At 33.1% G+C, this 17,396-nt stretch overlaps 1 protein-coding gene across 2 annotated transcripts; it reads right to left on the bottom strand.

Annotated features, from left to right (window-relative positions):
* Nucleotides 1–4,504: 4,504 nt before the first annotated feature.
* Nucleotides 4,505–16,522, bottom strand: LOC18100001 (uncharacterized). Of its 2 annotated transcripts, none has more exons than XM_006381170.3 (18): nucleotides 16,227–16,522; nucleotides 15,827–16,011; nucleotides 14,603–14,741; nucleotides 13,108–13,259; nucleotides 12,706–12,789; nucleotides 12,548–12,610; nucleotides 11,864–11,995; nucleotides 11,565–11,774; nucleotides 10,263–10,376; nucleotides 9,212–9,261; nucleotides 8,164–8,326; nucleotides 7,909–8,046; nucleotides 6,601–6,723; nucleotides 6,410–6,508; nucleotides 6,064–6,153; nucleotides 5,840–5,924; nucleotides 5,294–5,424; nucleotides 4,505–5,111 (listed from the first exon to the last, which is right to left on the bottom strand). In XM_006381170.3, the coding sequence occupies exons 2-18, from the start codon at nucleotides 15,953–15,955 to the stop codon at nucleotides 4,968–4,970; spliced, it is 2,046 nt and encodes a 681-aa protein (XP_006381232.2). In that variant the 5' UTR covers nucleotides 15,956–16,011; nucleotides 16,227–16,522; the 3' UTR covers nucleotides 4,505–4,967. The 2 variants fall into 2 exon arrangements, with proteins under 2 accessions (XP_006381232.2, XP_024459502.1); XM_024603734.2 differs by having other exon boundaries at nucleotides 15,827–16,008.
* Nucleotides 16,523–17,396: the final 874 nt, after the last annotated feature.

Here is a 17,396-nt window from a genome sequence, read left to right as displayed (position 1 = left end):
AGTCATCAGAATTTTTAAAAAGAAAGCAAGCTCTCGACCACTAATAACTTTAATATTGGTGTCTATGGATTTGATATTGAGAAATGAACTCAATAGGGGTGGTTTTCACATATAATGACGCTTGAAAAAAATGGATTGCAACTCAATAAAATTTAAATTTTGATTTGGTTTTGAGTTTTTAAGATGATTAAAATATGTTTTGTTGTTGAAGTTGAGTTTTAAAGATTTACAAGATTTTTTTTTCATGCTATTGGGTGAAAAAAAAAACCAAAAAGTAGGTATGGGTCTAAAAGTTTTAATCTTGATTTTTTAATAACTAGACTGGCCTCTAATAACCAACAAAAGTTGAAAAACAAAGTTAAAAAAAAAAGGCAATGAGCAAGCAACACACTACTATTTCAATTAAAAAAAATTAGGGGTAGTTGATTGCTGTTTGTCATTTAAGAAAAAAATACTAGGTATGCTTGAGTTTTTTTTATTATGGGCTAGATGTGCTGGCCTATTTTTCTAGCCCACACGCGACTAACCCTTCTTTTTATAATGGTCATTTAATTTTTCTTATTTTTTTATTTTATAAATAATTTAATTTAAATGATATATAGATAATTATTCTATTAAGTAAATGTTTTCAAATAATATTAGCATTTTTATAGTAAATATTACTTTCTAAATAATTACATACTAACTTAATATGCATAGTTTTTTAAAATATTTACTCATAAATATTCAATGCCATGGAACATATTTTGTTATTTTTTTTATTGTAATATTTTATATATATTTTTTAAAAAATTATATTCTTATATTTTAAAAACATTCGCATCAAAATTATCAATTCAAAAAAAATTATTTTTTATTAAATTTTTCTTTTAAAATCATGATAAGTTTCCATTTAAAAACAATATTTCAAATAAAAGAACATCTTGTCAAGTGAAAGGAACGCACAAAGAGGGTTTGGTTAAAAAAAATACTTTTATTTTCTCCTTATTTCAAATCATCGAGATTTTTTTTTCATATAATTTTTTTAATTGCTTTCAATTTCTATGCAATAACACATTGCTAAAAAATATATGTTTTTTGTTAAAAAAATATACATTAACAAGAAAAGGAGAATTTAGAATAAAAAATATATATTATATACTGAATCTAAATCATTACATTTCTTATAAAATTCAATTTTTATTATCATATAATTAAGTAAAATATCCAAAAAAATATGTTATGGCATGAGATAAAATATTTGCATGTGCATAGGCATCTCCTGTTATGTCGTCAACGGGGCCAAATTATTCCTAACATTAAGGATGCTCAAGCATTGCTAGCATTTTTAAAGAAGTAAGAAAAATCTAAGACTTGAATTATTGACTCCAATTAGTTTAATAAGTTCAGTTAATTTAATAATATGATTAAAAAAAGACAACAACGTTAAATAAATCGAGATAAACAATAAAAAAGGCAATGGTTAACTGCAAAAAAATAAATGTTTGCCAATATCATAAAAAGATATCCTCTTGGTATTCTTATAAGGTCTCCATGATCTTATTTGATAACACAACAAAATCAAATGAGAATGAAATAACCTTATAAAAAGAAAAAAAAATAAAGTTCAATTCATAGTAAATCAAATGTTGAAGGACGAAGTTGAAGAAAAAAAAATTTAAAAAAAGGAAAGAAAAACCTTAGTCCACTTGAGTTAGTTTGTTGAATCGCTGACTTGATCGTGAAATCATGATAAACTTGTAGAAAGCAAATTAAATAAACTACAAATCTCAATTCTCAATTCAATCTAATTTTAAAAGATGAAATTGAAAGTAAATCATTGTTTAAAAATTGTAATGAAAAAATAAGACTTGAGTTAACTCAAGCTAACTCGTCAAGCTCACAATCCAAGATTTAAGATCAAGATAACTTTATAAAAAAAAAAGTGAAATAAACGACAGAGCTCACTCCCCAACTAACTCAATGTTAAATAATAAAATTAAAAAAAATCAATTTTAAAAACTTAAAAAAATATTAAAGTCAACTCAAGCTAATCTTCCAAGCCCATGACTTGGGTCATAAGGCCGTGATTACCTCATTAAAAGGAAAACTCAAAAAAATCATGATGATAAATTCTCAATCAACCAAATACTTATGGATGAAATAAAAAAAAATCAAAAAAGATTCAAAAAATAAACAAATAGCAATAAAAAAAATATGGGTTAAATTTGACATAAAAAAAATGAAACCAAATGTTAAAGGGTGAAAAAAAAGCTCAATTAAGAAAATGATCCAAAACAAAACAAATAGCAATCAAAAGAATAATGATTAAATTTGATATAAATTTTAAATGAAACAAAATGTCGAGCGATAAAATTAAAAACAAAAATCAATTCAAAAAAGAATTCAAAACAAAATAAATAGTAAAAGGTATAAAATTTGATGCAAAAACAAAGTGATTGAACACCTTTTATTTTTTAAAAACCAACATGAATCCCGATCAAAGGAGAGAGAAAATAAGGAGAAGAAGAAAGAAAAGATTGTTAGAGTCTCACGACCAATCGATCACCAACCCACGTCAGACAATTAAAAAGATTGGTGCACAATTTCCAACTTAATCTTAGACAACGCTGTTATGTCATTAGACAAAGTTGCACATGACGCTAGAGTATGATAGCTTCACACATATTAGTGTGTGCGTTGCACGCATTGAAAAATTTGTCACGCCTATTCTTTTTAGTGTGTGGAATTGTTTTGGTGTCAAATTGGATCCCTCAAGCCTTAGTTTTTTTTAATCAATAAAATTAAAATTTATTTTGTAAAATTGAGCATCAAACCCATGTTAGAATTTTTCCATCACATCATGGGATCCCCATGTATAGGCAACTGAAAAAAAAAACTATCAATTCTAATAATAATGATAAAAAAAAAACTCAATGTAAAAGGATCAAATTGAAAAACGAAAAATAAAAAAAAAAGTTTTGAATTTCTCCCGTTCCTGTGCAATTCAGTCCCTGGTGTCTGCAAGAAAAAAAGTGCTCAATACTTGTCCAGTGTTACTTTAATTTTTTTGATTCAATTCAATTTTTCCAAATCAAGTCGTTACTTTAATTTTTTTGATTCAATTCAATTTTTCCAAATCAAGCATTAACCAAGAACTGATTTCCTTTCTTGACACCACGAGTAACCAATACCAAGCCAAACAAAGCAGACAATTAACTTCAATTCCAAATTAATAAACGATCAATTAAAAAAAATAAGTGAATGAAAAAAAAAAGATGTTTGAATCCACAATGTTTCCTCTTATAGAGCACAATACATCATCGAGCTCTTTTATTTTTTTATATAATTAGCGTTAGCAACAATTTTTTTTATGATTTATTGGTATGATATATTTTTCAATTTATTTTATTAAACACAAGCATCAACTTTACAATTCATAATTAAAAAATCTTATGGTACTAAAAACATGCTCACAACACCTAAACCTTATTCTTTTGGTTTAGAAATTAACTTCAAATCTTACCCGCGATGTAACTCGGTACTTAACTAGTGTAAAATTAAATTGTTGATATTTTCGTTGTAAAAATGATTTTCTTTCAAATTTCAATAACATCAAGAGATTGCAACTTTACAATCATTTTGGTTTGTATATCTCTAACAAAATTAAAGGAAATTTCTTGTTTGTGAAAATTTCATATCACTTGAAAGATTCTAGGATGAACAAAGTGGCATATAAGCATAGTTGTTAAATTCATCCTGATTAGATAGAATCTAAAATTTAACCGAAGTTAGGTTTTATGTTGAAATTATTGTTATTAAATTAATCAATAACACAGTAATCCAAACTGTTTATGAATCAGTCCCCAATTGGAGTAGACAACCCTGCAGATAAGACACATCTCAATTGGCCACGTGAGTGTACAACATATAGCCGAAAAAGGGTGATGAAAATCCATGCGTCTTCCCATTCAAGCAATTCCTTTTTTAATCCGACTTATTTTAATCGGTTAAAGTGTCCACTGAAAATAAAATATAAAAAAAAACGTGAATTTTAGCGATTTTTCTCTTAAATTTTCAATTCTAATATTATCCCTTCTTTCCACCCCTCTTTTCTAACTAGAATATGTAAAAGGTGGTTTGAGTTTTGATTTCCTATATATCCTGCTCTCTTGTCTAACCGATCTTTTGTTTGCCCTCCCCATCACGGCGTCCAAAAACAAGATCTCCCAAATCCTCCTCCCAACATTGATCACCTGAATGGCCCCACCAAATTAGTGGTTCGAATGAAGGCATACGGTCGGGGATGAGAGTGAGGCAGAAAGACAGCCCGTCTTCCTCATGACCCAATATGGTAGTGTCATGGGTAGCAGCTGCTTGTCATGTCTTGTTTTAGCACAGCGACATCAGCTGCCCTACCAAAAACACAAAGCGACATCAGCTGCCCTACCAAAAACACAAAGGAATAACCGCGGCCAACCATTCAGGCTCGGAAAGAGCTAAATGAAGGGGGAAATAGCACAAGTGAGAGAACCATCGCCACATTCCAAAACATATTCACATCAAGAGATGAGGTGAAAACCATGTCCGGGAACTTGTTTCTACTAATAAAAAATGACTAAAACTTATTAATCACTACATAAAAAGAAAAAAAAGAAGAATATACACGGAGATCCTAGTATCCTAATTCTCCTGATCTGGGCAACTATGACAGACATAATTTGGGTCTGATGCTGAAAACTATTCTAGTGCACTAAGTGCATCATATAACTCACCAGCACAGCACCCACTAGGTGGTTACCATTAGAGCTACAGCTAATTACATAACATCACAGTGACCCTCTAGTTGATAAGCTCCAGTACATACCCAACCTCAACCAAGTAAAACCAGCAAAGACCTAGAGCAAGCAAGCATCAAAGGTCCAGTATTGGGTTCTTCTACTTCTGCTAGCACCTTTAAGCATAGTGCCTACTCACCATTCTGTCCATCACTTACGACGTACCGCATTTGCATGCTGCTGAGCTTTACTCTCAATCCTGATCCTATCAGCATACATGGGCAGGCAAACGATCTCATAAATCTCATTCAACAACACATCCTCTGTTATATTGTCATTGATGCTTCGCATAACCTATGTTGTGCATCAGAAAGAAGCTTCATTTAGTCCACTTGAGGAATTCATCAAATGCATCAGTGTGAAATTGATATGATATTAGCATATAGGTTAAAGCATGGCAAATACATGAGACATACATAAATAAGAATTGATATATACATACAGATATGATCGCATATAAAGGTGATAGAACAGACCTTCTTGTAGGTATTGAAATCATTTGGTGTTGATTTATCAGTCCGGATCCGCATACAGACCCACACACGTTCCTCTGAATCCCAAGAACACTCAACTATCTTCCCAGAGTATGAAGAGGGATCTAGAGCATCTGCAAGTTTTTAAGTCTTCAGATCAAGAATGAAAACAAAAAATGGAAAGCCAGTAAAAAAAACCAAGAAAAAAGAAAAGAAGAAAAAGTAGAAACATATAGCGAGCCAGGAACATGCCCAGAGGAAGAGATACAAGAATATGTGAAAAATGGATTTCAGCTCAAAGCAATGGACACCAATACAAATTGCTAGCATTAACAAGAGATACAGTAACTACCAATCTGAGTGGCAAACTACCACTATCCAAAAACATAAGACCAAGTATATGATTAGCAACAGCTGAAATAGGTTATCAATTGAAATCCCAGTGTTTTCAGTATTAATGCAAGGGTTGCATATATTCATGATTTTTTATAGTAGAATGAAACACATGACATCAAAAGAAAGTTTGAAGGTATGAAAAATCACACCAACCTTTGAAGGAAACTCGGTGGCCTTCCATCAGTTTCTTTTTCCCTCGCTCGTGCAGATAAAGCAACTGACGGTCATCATCATCAACCTGCAACACATGTATTTTCACATCAGGATGAAAACATTAAATGAGAATTTCCAGTCAATAAGGCAAAGGGATGAAGATGGAAAAGCACCAAAACATCAAAGATAAACAGCTAGCTTGGTGGTGAGGTTGACAGACACACCTCAAATAGAAAGTCAACTGAGTTCATTTCAGGATATTTCCACTTCAGAAGGCCTTCATGAGTGCGAGTAACATAGGGATCATCCCAACCCTGGCACATAATATCATGAGTAATCTCTTGTTCACACCAGAATAATTACACTATAAAAGCATATGAGATGACAAGTCTTTCCCTGTATGATATGTAAGAGGTGTAATGTTCACAATTTTCAGGTGGTGATTGTACATGATATTTGTTAGATCATTGACCACGAGCTTCAATATTGGATAAAAATTCTAAAAATATTTTAGAACGAAAATCTCCAGTGGATGGATTGTGCAAAAAGTTCACAAGCAATCCTAATCACCTGAAAAATAAGACCATCTGCATCATGTGAAAGCCTTGGAATAAATTCCTTTAGGACCTTGGTAACAGTAGAAAGCAGCCAGAAATCCTTTCTTCTCACCTGGTAAACAATTCAAAAAAACATCATTAGTTAATAAGATAAAAGAGGAAAAGCATCATATATTGCAAATTCAATAAATTTTCTTCTCATACCCTGAAGGGTTCCAGGTCATATCTATAATTTGGATTTCGACTCTGGTAAATACTTTGGCGTTCAGTATTTCGGGGCTCAATCACTTCTTTTTCAAGCATCTTCCATCGTTCATGAAAGGGCCGCTGCAGAAATTTTGGATCAACGAAGCTCATAATTAGTAGATGGAATGAAGAACATTAGGGGAAAAGCATTTAATTAGATTGATGGTATACAGCATACTGTGGTATGTATTCCTGAAACAGGCACAGCATATTCATCTAAATGTATGATTCTAATTACTCAAAATACTCCAAAATATATAGCTGAAAATCAGTAAAACATAATTCAGAAGAGATCATTCCAAATAAAAACAGAAAAGGCCATTTGAGTATGATTTGCTCCTCCTTTTTACTCCTGGCAAACAAAATTAATTGCCAAACATTTGCTGATCAATTAAAAAAAGTTATCAAAGGATTAGCATACAAACAGCTTTCTCCACATTCCCAGTTATTCTTCGTGTTGTTTGGTAGCTCATATTGGGGCCCACGTAGTTAATTAACCTGCTTCCTATCACTTGTTACACTTGTAGCAAATGATTAGCATCAGCACTCGAGAGATCCGACCCAATTAGTCTAGATAGGATAAAAAAAGTCTGCAATTATTTTTTTAAGCCATTCCAAACAAAATGAAGCTTATTACAAAGCTGCAACAGGGTGAGAACTATTTCCATCAGCCAGCTTTGAACAAAAGCCTCATGTAGCCCTGCTTAGTGCTGATTTTAATGTTAAAATACACAAATAGAAAAATCCTCTCCCCTTCAAATCATCCCTAAATTTCAGGCAAGTAAACCTATATCTTTATACCATATTGGATCTAAAAATATCAGTGCATCCCCAAAAGTAAGCCAAAGATGGGGATGATGTTCAAGAATGAACTGACAAAAGGTTGCCACAGAGAGGTATAAATAATTAAGCATTTCTGCCAACGGCACATGAATGCACTTCATGATTGCACAATATCAATCAGGGTTGCACCACCAGGGGCAGATCCATAGTGGATCCAAAGTGGGGAGATTAGTCCACATTGCCCACTGCCCCCACAAATTACACCATTTTTCATGTAGTTCACCACTAGATCAAAGATTGATTTTAGCCCTCGTTAGATGACCAAATATTGCTCCCAGCACTTGACTTAAAATACATAAATAAATAGCTCTCACAAAAAGCCTGTGATGGTGCATTGCTTTAGGGAAGAATGAAAACAAAACAATAAATGACTTTGTCTGCAGAAATAATATTAATTTCCATAAATATCATTGTAAATCTAACCTCTATGACAGACACTTGGTTGACTGCCATCATATCATAGATAAGGTATCTTCTCTCCTGCTTCTGTGAGTCCGGCATAGTATCAATAATCATCTCCCCATCAAGTAATGTAAAGTGGTGCATCTTATCAGCTGGACCCTTAACAAAAAAAGACACAAGTAGTCATGTCAAAGATCATCCGAACAAGATGCCAACTATAATGATGAGTCTTGAAGCGAGAAACCATCCTAGAAGAAGAAATGCATAGTTACGTACTTCATTGGTGTATCTACAAGGAAATCTCATCTGTACCCTTCGGAATTTAAAATTCCTATCTATCAAAAAGCACCCATCCACTGTAATTAACATCATGTATCTTGTTCCATCAGCCTTCCATGTTGCATAATAATAACGCTGCCTTAACAGCTGTAAGTTGTCCCTGCATGCCACAAAATTGAAATCCCATTCTTATGAAGTGATACTGAGAAGAAAATTGATTAAACAGCCCACAAGCTCAAGGAGCACTGTAGCTGAATTGGAATAAACTATAATGACCCGTGAACAAAACCACGTCTATTAATTCCTAATTTGAAAAGGGCAAAAAAGATAAAAAAAAATTGTTGAATTCAATATCAGTCTGCTGTAAAATTCAGGCTTCACTGCATTCATGGTAAAGCCAAAAAAACACAAATTTCCTTGTCGCAACCACAACATAAACAGCCGTTTTGAGTTAAGCACATGGAAAGGTCTACATGGCCCACTTTTGCAGTTCCCACTGCCCACCCCCTTTAAAGAAAAGGTCAGATATCATATAGCATCAGTATCTTTAGACATTTTTCCACCATGATAGATACATATTCAAGCCACTCCAAAGTGGAAGCAAACAAAAATATATCTTATATATGAAGTGAACCGAGTTATGAATGATCGTTCATTATCTATTTCCCCTAAATATTATTCTTGCTGTAGTACATACAAGTGACAGCAACCTATTCAGTTGTTGATCGTAATGCCAGGACTTCAATTGCTCTACAACACTCTCGCTTCGCTTCTTCATTACTATAAGATTTATAGCTACCATGGAAAATTATCATATTTGATGGTTTCATGTTTTTAACCTAAACCATAGGCATAGATATTAGGGTTTTATATATATATATCCTTGCACATCTAAATCATAGCATAAGAGCTAGCAATTTGAGGCACCTTTATTCCAAGTCGTAGAGATCCTACCTTAACAAACTGAAGCACCTCCACGTAATACATATAGCAAAGCATAACAAACAACACAAAATAACAATGATTGAAGAAAATGCAGTTTAACCTGCTTAGAGAAACGGGGTGTGATCCTGGGAATTGTGAATTTCCTCTTCCCTGAAATTTAAGAAAAAAGTCACTACAAACTAAAGTCTGAATGAAGACATTTCAAGTTCAGGATTTTAACAATTAAAAACCTATGAACAACATATTTTTTCACTTGTGATCTGGACACATTCCAAAATCAAATTTTGAACCTTTTTTATGTGAACATAAAAAAACAATTAATGGCATTTGTACATAAAACCTAGGAAGTGCAGGATGTGAAACAAAGAAAACTAAAATAGAGCAAATCCCATTTCAGTCAGTTTTATTCAATTCAAAGATGACCAAAAGAAAATATTGATAAAGAATAAATTACATGAACTTAGAAGAACCAAAGACTTATATTTCTATGCAATAATTTCGACTAAGGAATTCACCCATTTTGACTGATTGTATCCATTTGGGATAATGCTAATTTATTTTTATTTTTAAAAAAAGATAAGGTTTACAAAAAATGAGATTCAGGAGAAAATGGTTTCTTTAGAAGTGTGGGATCAAACTAGGTATATGTAATACATGTAATCGTTATAAGTCAGCTTTCCTTTATAGATGTTTCTAAAAATGTTTTTAAAATCTGACTGAATACAAGATACAAATGGTTGGCTTATGTTAAAGAAAGAAAGGAATGCATAAATGTAATGTTAGGATAGTTATATGTGAAGATATATCTAATCCGCACACCTATTGCTGAGAATCTGGATAGGGATTCCAATAAAAGCCCTTATGTTTCATTCGTAACTGTGAATTAAATTCAATATTGAATAAAGAAACTCAATCAAGAAAAAAGAACAAAGAACAAAGAATTTGAATTTAAAGAATGGTTTGGAACAAAGAAAGAAATGGAAAAACAAAAGTTTGTATGAATTCTGGGACGACATGATCAAGACAATACATTAGTGCATACATGTAACTGGAGGAGTAAAACAACATGGGTGCCACACCAAATCTAAGATATCACAAATAAACGAGCAGCAGCATACAACAAAGCTTGAACAGAGGCAAAGAAATATTACATTCAACTTAAGTGCTTGGTAGCAAAACTGCCGCAGTGCATCCAGCTGGTCATTAGGTATTTCATCCCCCAGAACATCGTCATTTGTCATTGTGACAGCCATCTCATGATTGCCCTGAAATGACAAATGGCATGCGCAAAATCTAAACAAACAGGACACTGCAATTTTCTACGGAAATTTAAGCTAAATGAGAGGCATTACTTCTGAATTCATGAAGCAAAAGAAAAAGAAAAAGACATGAATCCCCTATCAACTTATTATAGCAATAAACTACCACCACATATTTCATTTCAAAAATTATCTAGATTACATTTTACAGCTGGAAACATTTATGTTTGACTTATAAAGGAAGAATAACACCAACAGAAAACTAAAAATAATTAACAACAAAGCTTTCAACCTAAACTCAGCATCGGTCTCTAATGCCTGCAACCTCCAAACATTTTCTTGCTAGTATGAAGTTAGTATAGAGCAAGAACATCCACTTCACAGCTTCCTAAACGGAATAACTGAGCTTTCTTAAGAAAAAAAAAATTGAATAAAAAAGAACTCTTTTAAAAATTTTGATCATCCTTACTATATAGATCCAGAACATACAAAAAACCACATGGAAAAATTATGGGAAATAGTTCAATAACATGTAGCATTGCCATTTCTTAACTTTAAGCATGCGATAAAGAATAACATGTACTCGCCTATCATCAGACACCCATTATGTTATTGATGTAAAAAAAAACCCCATCAAACTAGAACCTTCTAACTATAAAAGCACCACATTTTAAAATGTTCACTAGATTCAAGAGTCCTTCGGGCAGGCATAAAAGCTATCCTCCCTTAAAACACATGAAGTAAAGAAAAAGATCCCCATGCAACTTGAAACCTAAGACATGTCATTTAACTCTAAAATGCTAGTAAAACTCAAGCAAAGCAAAGAAAAATATTCCACAACACAGAGGCTTTGGAATCAATTTCACATATTAGGATACTCAGAGTCACTATAACTAAGGCCCTTTTTTCCCTGACTTGTTACCAACTCCAAATGAGAGTTTGAAACTGACATGTAGTCAAGTACAATTGAGCAATTACCAACAATACATCTGTCACTATGTCTGCTGCCGCATTTTTCTTTGTGGGCCTAAATAATAATAGTTCTCCTAATGCTGAAGTCAATAGTTCCAAAATCAGTTCTCAGGTAGAAACAGCAACATACACGCAAAACAACTCTCCACAACAACACCAGTTTATATCATGCCACCACAAAAAAATTTGACAACTAGATGTTACATCAAAGAATTTGCATACATGCACGCTAGTAGCTGAACCTCCATCATCATCATCATCATCAGGCACTGCCTCACCATTGAGATCAAATTCAGAAGACCTCTTCCACTCTGGAGTTGGTGGGCAAACAACCGTTATTGGCTTTCTTTCATGATAGAATGAGTACAAGGCATCGATATAATCTGGCTTGTATATTCCTGGAGGACGTGCTTCAGCAAATATGTCTATTGCCTGCGCAATTAGCAAAAGAAATTTCAAAACAATGACTTGTAGAATAAAACCAACTGAGATACACGTGAAAGGAGACATTGGAAACTTACCTGAGTGACAGACATTAGTTGTGAACGCATTAAATAATGAGCTATCATATATCCTGTACGATTATGCCCATGTGTACAATGAACAAGAATATACTTCTTTGTATGTTTCTGACGCAAGAGGAATTGCATGACCTGAAAAAATGATGTACATGCAGGACCGTTGAGTACAATATTACACTCATTCAACATTGTGTGTTTAGGTATGAATGGTTCCTGAGATAAGGATATGCTGCCTTCACATGGATCACTAAATACCCCAGTTCACTGGGGTATTGTAGATTCTGTTTGGTTGGGAAGGGAGGAAGAGGGTGATGGTTTGACTTGGTGACAAGAAAGAATCACAATCAACCATTGCTTGCAACATATGCACATATGGACATATGAGGCATAGGCATGCAAGCACACACATGCACATGGCATGTTCACAAGCAAACTTGTGCTCACATATGAGATTCTCGGTTCGTATATGAAGCTCTATCCTGGCATTGTTTACTACAACTAGAGGTTCAAAACAGTGATAGCTTAATAGCATAAAAGAGCCATAAAACCTTAAAAACTACCATGAAACCAAGCTAATGGCCTGTGCAGCACACAAAATTTGGGAAAAAACATATATGCTACAAGAAGGTCCGGGGGAGGAAAAAACATGAAAAAACCTGAGAAGGTATTGTAAAAGAAGCATACCTCATAAACAAAGGTATTTACAGCTGTATTCTCTGGTACAGCATCACGCCCCTTGCAATATATCTGGAAAATCAAAGAAAAGAAGTTGATAATCAGGTGAGCAACTCTACAATAAAATTAGAGACTGAAGAAAATTAATATTGTCATTGCCAATTCACCTTGACATGCTTGATACCTTCTTTCTTCAAATCTACTGTTGAATAGTAGCGAGTAGTATTTGTCAAATCAATCACCAGACCAAGCTGAAAAATCAGTGGATAAACTTAGAATTATTCAAGATAATATTCTTTTTTCCTGCAGAGAAGAATTTATACTTCATTACTCCTTATGGTAGCAAATTACAAATATTGCAACCTTAATTGTGTAGCAACATAACCCTGCTAAATTGTGGAACATTTCCTCTAATTTGGCTCTATAGATAGATGATACAGATGATTCAGAAAATGCCAGGTTATTGAGAAATTAATTGTGTGGTCATGCCTAGTTTTCCCACTGATAGTAGAAGAGATTTACTAGGAAGCAAAGGAGGTAAAAATGACTTTTAAGTTCAAAGTACTTACTTTCCTTCCTAAAACTCTTTGTTGATGAATGACTTGTTTAAAGGAGTATCTTTTACCAGGAGGAATGCAGTCATTGTAAGCTTCACCGAGTGGAACCTTAGAAGGAACGATACAATTTATTTCCTGGCCAAATGCAGGACAGTCCAACCAGCCTGCAGTTATGGATAGTAAATTATTGAATGAAAGTAATGATACCTAAGATGAAACAAACAGTGTCCTTAAACTAAGGAAAGCATATGAAAAACTGCAGAAACATAGACTAATCAAATGCTTAGAGATATAGTGAAGGGTTAAAAGGATAAAGGAAGAAGACCACAGCTCAGAGAACCATTCAATAATCTCTTTTTATTCTCTTTTCCCCCCTTCTCTGAGTTCTTAAGCTAACAAAGACAATATCCAATCCTCCCCTACCACAGCTTTGCAATGAGGAATACTACCATGCCAAATACCCATCAGCAGAACCATTCACTAGTATCAACAATACAAGATGACAACTAGTTTTCTAATATTTGTGGCTAAAACTATGTTTTATTGACAAAGGGTCCTCAGCCAAGGGAATCACCGCAGTAATATAAGACAAAACTATGACTGACTTCCAGGGAATAGCTCATAAGCATAATCATCTCCAGTACACTTAATTCATTAATTTCAGGTTTTGAGAAATCAATGTCTGCAGTAGTAATAAAAAAAAAGCACAGAACAGTCTTGTTATTACCTTGGTAATGTAGGATGGGAATAGAAGGTAAGGGAGGAGATACGGAAAGAAATGTAAGTGATAAAACAGAGGCGCAGGAAGAAAATGTCAAGTTCTTTCAATAGTCAACAGCTAATTGTCAATCACTAAATAAGTTCCGTTTAAACATAGGATGTGCTCTTATATGGATGCCAAAACTAAACCAAATAGAAATAAGAATTCCTGAAGAGGAAAATCGAAGCAACCAATACTGAATAGGAAAAAAATGAATTCTTGAATCAATACTACTGTGATAGGAAATAAAGCCAAACTCCTAAGTAAATAATATGCCTAACATCTAAGATTCTAAACAACCATGTAACTAAAGAGCAATCTTACAAATGTTGCATGTAAACCACCTTTTTGCTAAGCATTTTGGACATCAAAATTGGTGAAGAGCTAATGATTAAGATCTCTGAGACTCCCATCCTGCGGCCAATCCCAAACAATGGAGGAATAGTTGTGGTGGCCTAAAGGTACCCACAAATACCCCACTGCTTATAAATATCAAAAGAAAAATGACAATTGTTTCATAGCCCTTTTTTCATTTTCAGTAGCAAGCCAGATCCACCAGGTTACGAATTTAACCATCAAACAATCCAACAATAGATTGATATTCAGAAATGTAGCGAGGCAGTATCATACACCTCTAATAGATAACTAATTCCATAGAACAATGGTTTCTGTAAACACCATTTAAAACCATCATAATGCAAGCCACAGAAACCATTTCTGCATAGAGCAATTAGACAAGAAACTTACCAGGAGGAAGTTTGCTTTTATCATATGATTTATAGCGTTTAGATGGAAAAAATTGATCGTGCACTGGTTGCTGAGACACATGTACAGGTCTGTCATCTGAGCATTCATTTCTCAAACGCTTACGTCTTTCTTCACGTTCCTAATCAAGATGAACATAAGATCAACAACCATGCATATAAATGGAAGACAAACAAATGCCCCAATGCCATTATATTAATCATCAAAAAAACATAAAAGGAAAAAAGAGAACCCAGATGTGGGAATGAGCAAGGGAGGGAAACAAAATGTCATCTTACACACAAGTCCACAAAATATGTTGGTACTTTAACCCCAATCAAATAGAGAGTGCCTATGCTTCAGTATTCAAAAACTTCAAGGCATTCCATTTCACAGCACTAAAGATAGTAATGACAACATGTTAGTTGAAGGGAAGTTTTGTGTGCACTCTATAGCTACAGAATAGTCATTATTTTCCTTTGGGACTCAATGATCACAAACAAGTCTTTAATTGTTAAGTTTACTAGCTTTACACTCTTCTCTCCATCTGCCAAGCTTTAAGATTAAACAGCCATTATATCCATAATGAAGCTAAATTTCCACACCTTTGTTCCTAATGTGCTTGCATAATTGCATTTGTATATTAACCAGGAAAAAGTGATAAATTGATTACATTATAAGATCCTCATCCTCAAGTTCCTGCAACTGTTACAGACTTACAACAACTGAAGCAGAAAAGTAATACATCCTACGGCACAAACCCATTCCCAGTATTAAAGTGCCACTCACCAGAGAAAACAACAAAAATATGATTTATAACTTCATAAAATCTTAAAATGATCTCCAGATTCAATCAAAATACTTAATCCAGTTGCTATAATATAACAAATTGGGGCCCAATGCCAAAGTTCCATGCGGCGACGGCAACTTCAAATCCTGTTTCCTGATAAAATATAGCAGCCACAAGGTTGGAATGACTGTTCAGATTACTGAATGATTCTTTACATATAACCAAACCACTTAGGAGTCATAAAAAGAGCCGTCATGTAAAAAAACCAGATACAAACATCACAGCAATATATTTCATTCTTCCAGAATAGCAAAGCTCTGATAAAATCTTTCCTGATTATTATCATTCACCAAAGTAACGCCATAATTTGGAACAAAAGTCGATTCTTCTAATGCAAAATACTGGAAACAGAAAGCAAGAATAGAATTTAGAAATACCCTGCGGGCAGTTTCGACAGCAGACTCTGACCGTTCACCAGCAGGACTGTATTCTTCTACGTGCCCTTCAGAATTATCTTCGTCGCCTTCAGGTACCGGCGACACATTTAAATCCATGGTAACAACCATTCAACATTTACCAGCATGAAAAATATCAAATTCTCTTCTTATAACAGCAGCACCTACTGTTGCAGAACCAAATTAACATATTAAATCACCAATTAAACTAAGTATCAAGTTTTGAGGTTGACCTAAAATCTAATAAAACAAAAGTACCTAACTCATTTTGAGTAATTATAATTTTTTTTTCTAAACCAACTGATTGCACCCTAAATAATAAAATCAGGGAGTGGAAAGGATTTGTAGAAAGCGAGAAGTGAAGAAGAGTTCAGAACCTCACCATTATCAAGAAATCGAGGATAAATCAGGGTCTAAAGGACTAGACAGTGCAGGTTAAGTAGGTGTGGCACAGAGTCTCGGCCGATCAAAACCCTAGAATTATGGAGCGGGAGTTGTATGCGTACGTTTCTGCTTGAAATCTTTTTCGGGTTCGAAACCCTAGAGAGAAAGAGAGGGGTGGGGTTTGTTGGCTTAGAGAGAGACAGGGCGAAGTGAAGATGTGTTTGTTTTTTTCTCTTTTTTTTTTTATTTAAGTATCAAACCCATGTCGAGAGAGACATCACGAGAGAGAGAGAGAGAGAGGAGACGAAATTCACGAATCGGAGCTAAAGTATTCATGGGGATAAATAAATAGAAAAATACTGGGATTATTTTATTATTCAGCCGTGCTTAAATGGAAAAACACAAAAGTTATATATTAACAATTATTAATATTAATTAACAAATGAAAGGATTGCCACACTCATGAAATAGTGTTTTTTATTATTGAGGTTTTTTTTCTTTTTAATTTTACCTTTTAACAATATAATTTTTTAATTTATTTTATTTTACTTTCTTTTTTTAATATTATATTATTTTAAAAATTATATTTTATAATTTTTCTTAATTTATTTTATGTAGAGTTATCATAGTCTTATAATTTTAATTTTTTTTTAATTTCAATGTTTAGCATTGAAAATATTAGAAATGAAGCTTAATAATTTATTTATTTTATTTTTATGAAGTTAGCCTGGTTAACTTGAATTAGTATTTTTTTTTATTTGATCTTATTTTTCAACTCTATTCTTCAATATTGGATTTATTAGAAATTGAGTTTCGTGAATTTTTTTATTTATTTTCTATGATATTATCCTAATCACATGATCTGAACTATGGGTATGGTAAGTTAACTCAGGTTGACTTGGATAGTTTTTTTGTTTTTTTTTAATGTAATATTTTTTTCAATTATATCCTTCAACATTGAGTTAATCATGAATTGATCTTTATAATTTATTTTGATTTATTTTCTACAAGGTTATCATTGTCTTATTACATGGGTTGTAGATTTGACAGATTAATCCAGGTCAATTCAATATATCATCATCTCAATATTTGAAAAAAAAAATGACATCTAATATGTGATTGTATTAATATTTAAAAAGATGTTGTCCAACATGCATTATATTTTGAG

This window comes from Populus trichocarpa, chromosome 6 (assembly GCF_000002775.5).
Source record: "Populus trichocarpa isolate Nisqually-1 chromosome 6, P.trichocarpa_v4.1, whole genome shotgun sequence".
Classification (NCBI taxonomy): domain Eukaryota; kingdom Viridiplantae; phylum Streptophyta; class Magnoliopsida; order Malpighiales; family Salicaceae; genus Populus; species Populus trichocarpa.
This window is presented reverse-complemented; position numbering and strand designations above follow the sequence as displayed.

Excerpts from the sequence above, each read along its gene's own strand:
- LOC18100001 (XM_006381170.3), bottom strand. The coding sequence starts at position 15,955 with ATGGTTGTTACCATGGATTTAAATGTGTCGCCGGTACCTGAAGGCGAC. Across the intron at positions 11,996-12,547 it reads TAAATACCTTTGTTTATGAG|GTCATGCAATTCCTCTTGCG; the intron begins GTATGCTTCTTT and ends TCATTTTTTCAG. Across the intron at positions 6,509-6,600 it reads ATGACCTGGAACCCTTCAGG|GTGAGAAGAAAGGATTTCTG; the intron begins GTATGAGAAGAA and ends ATTGTTTACCAG.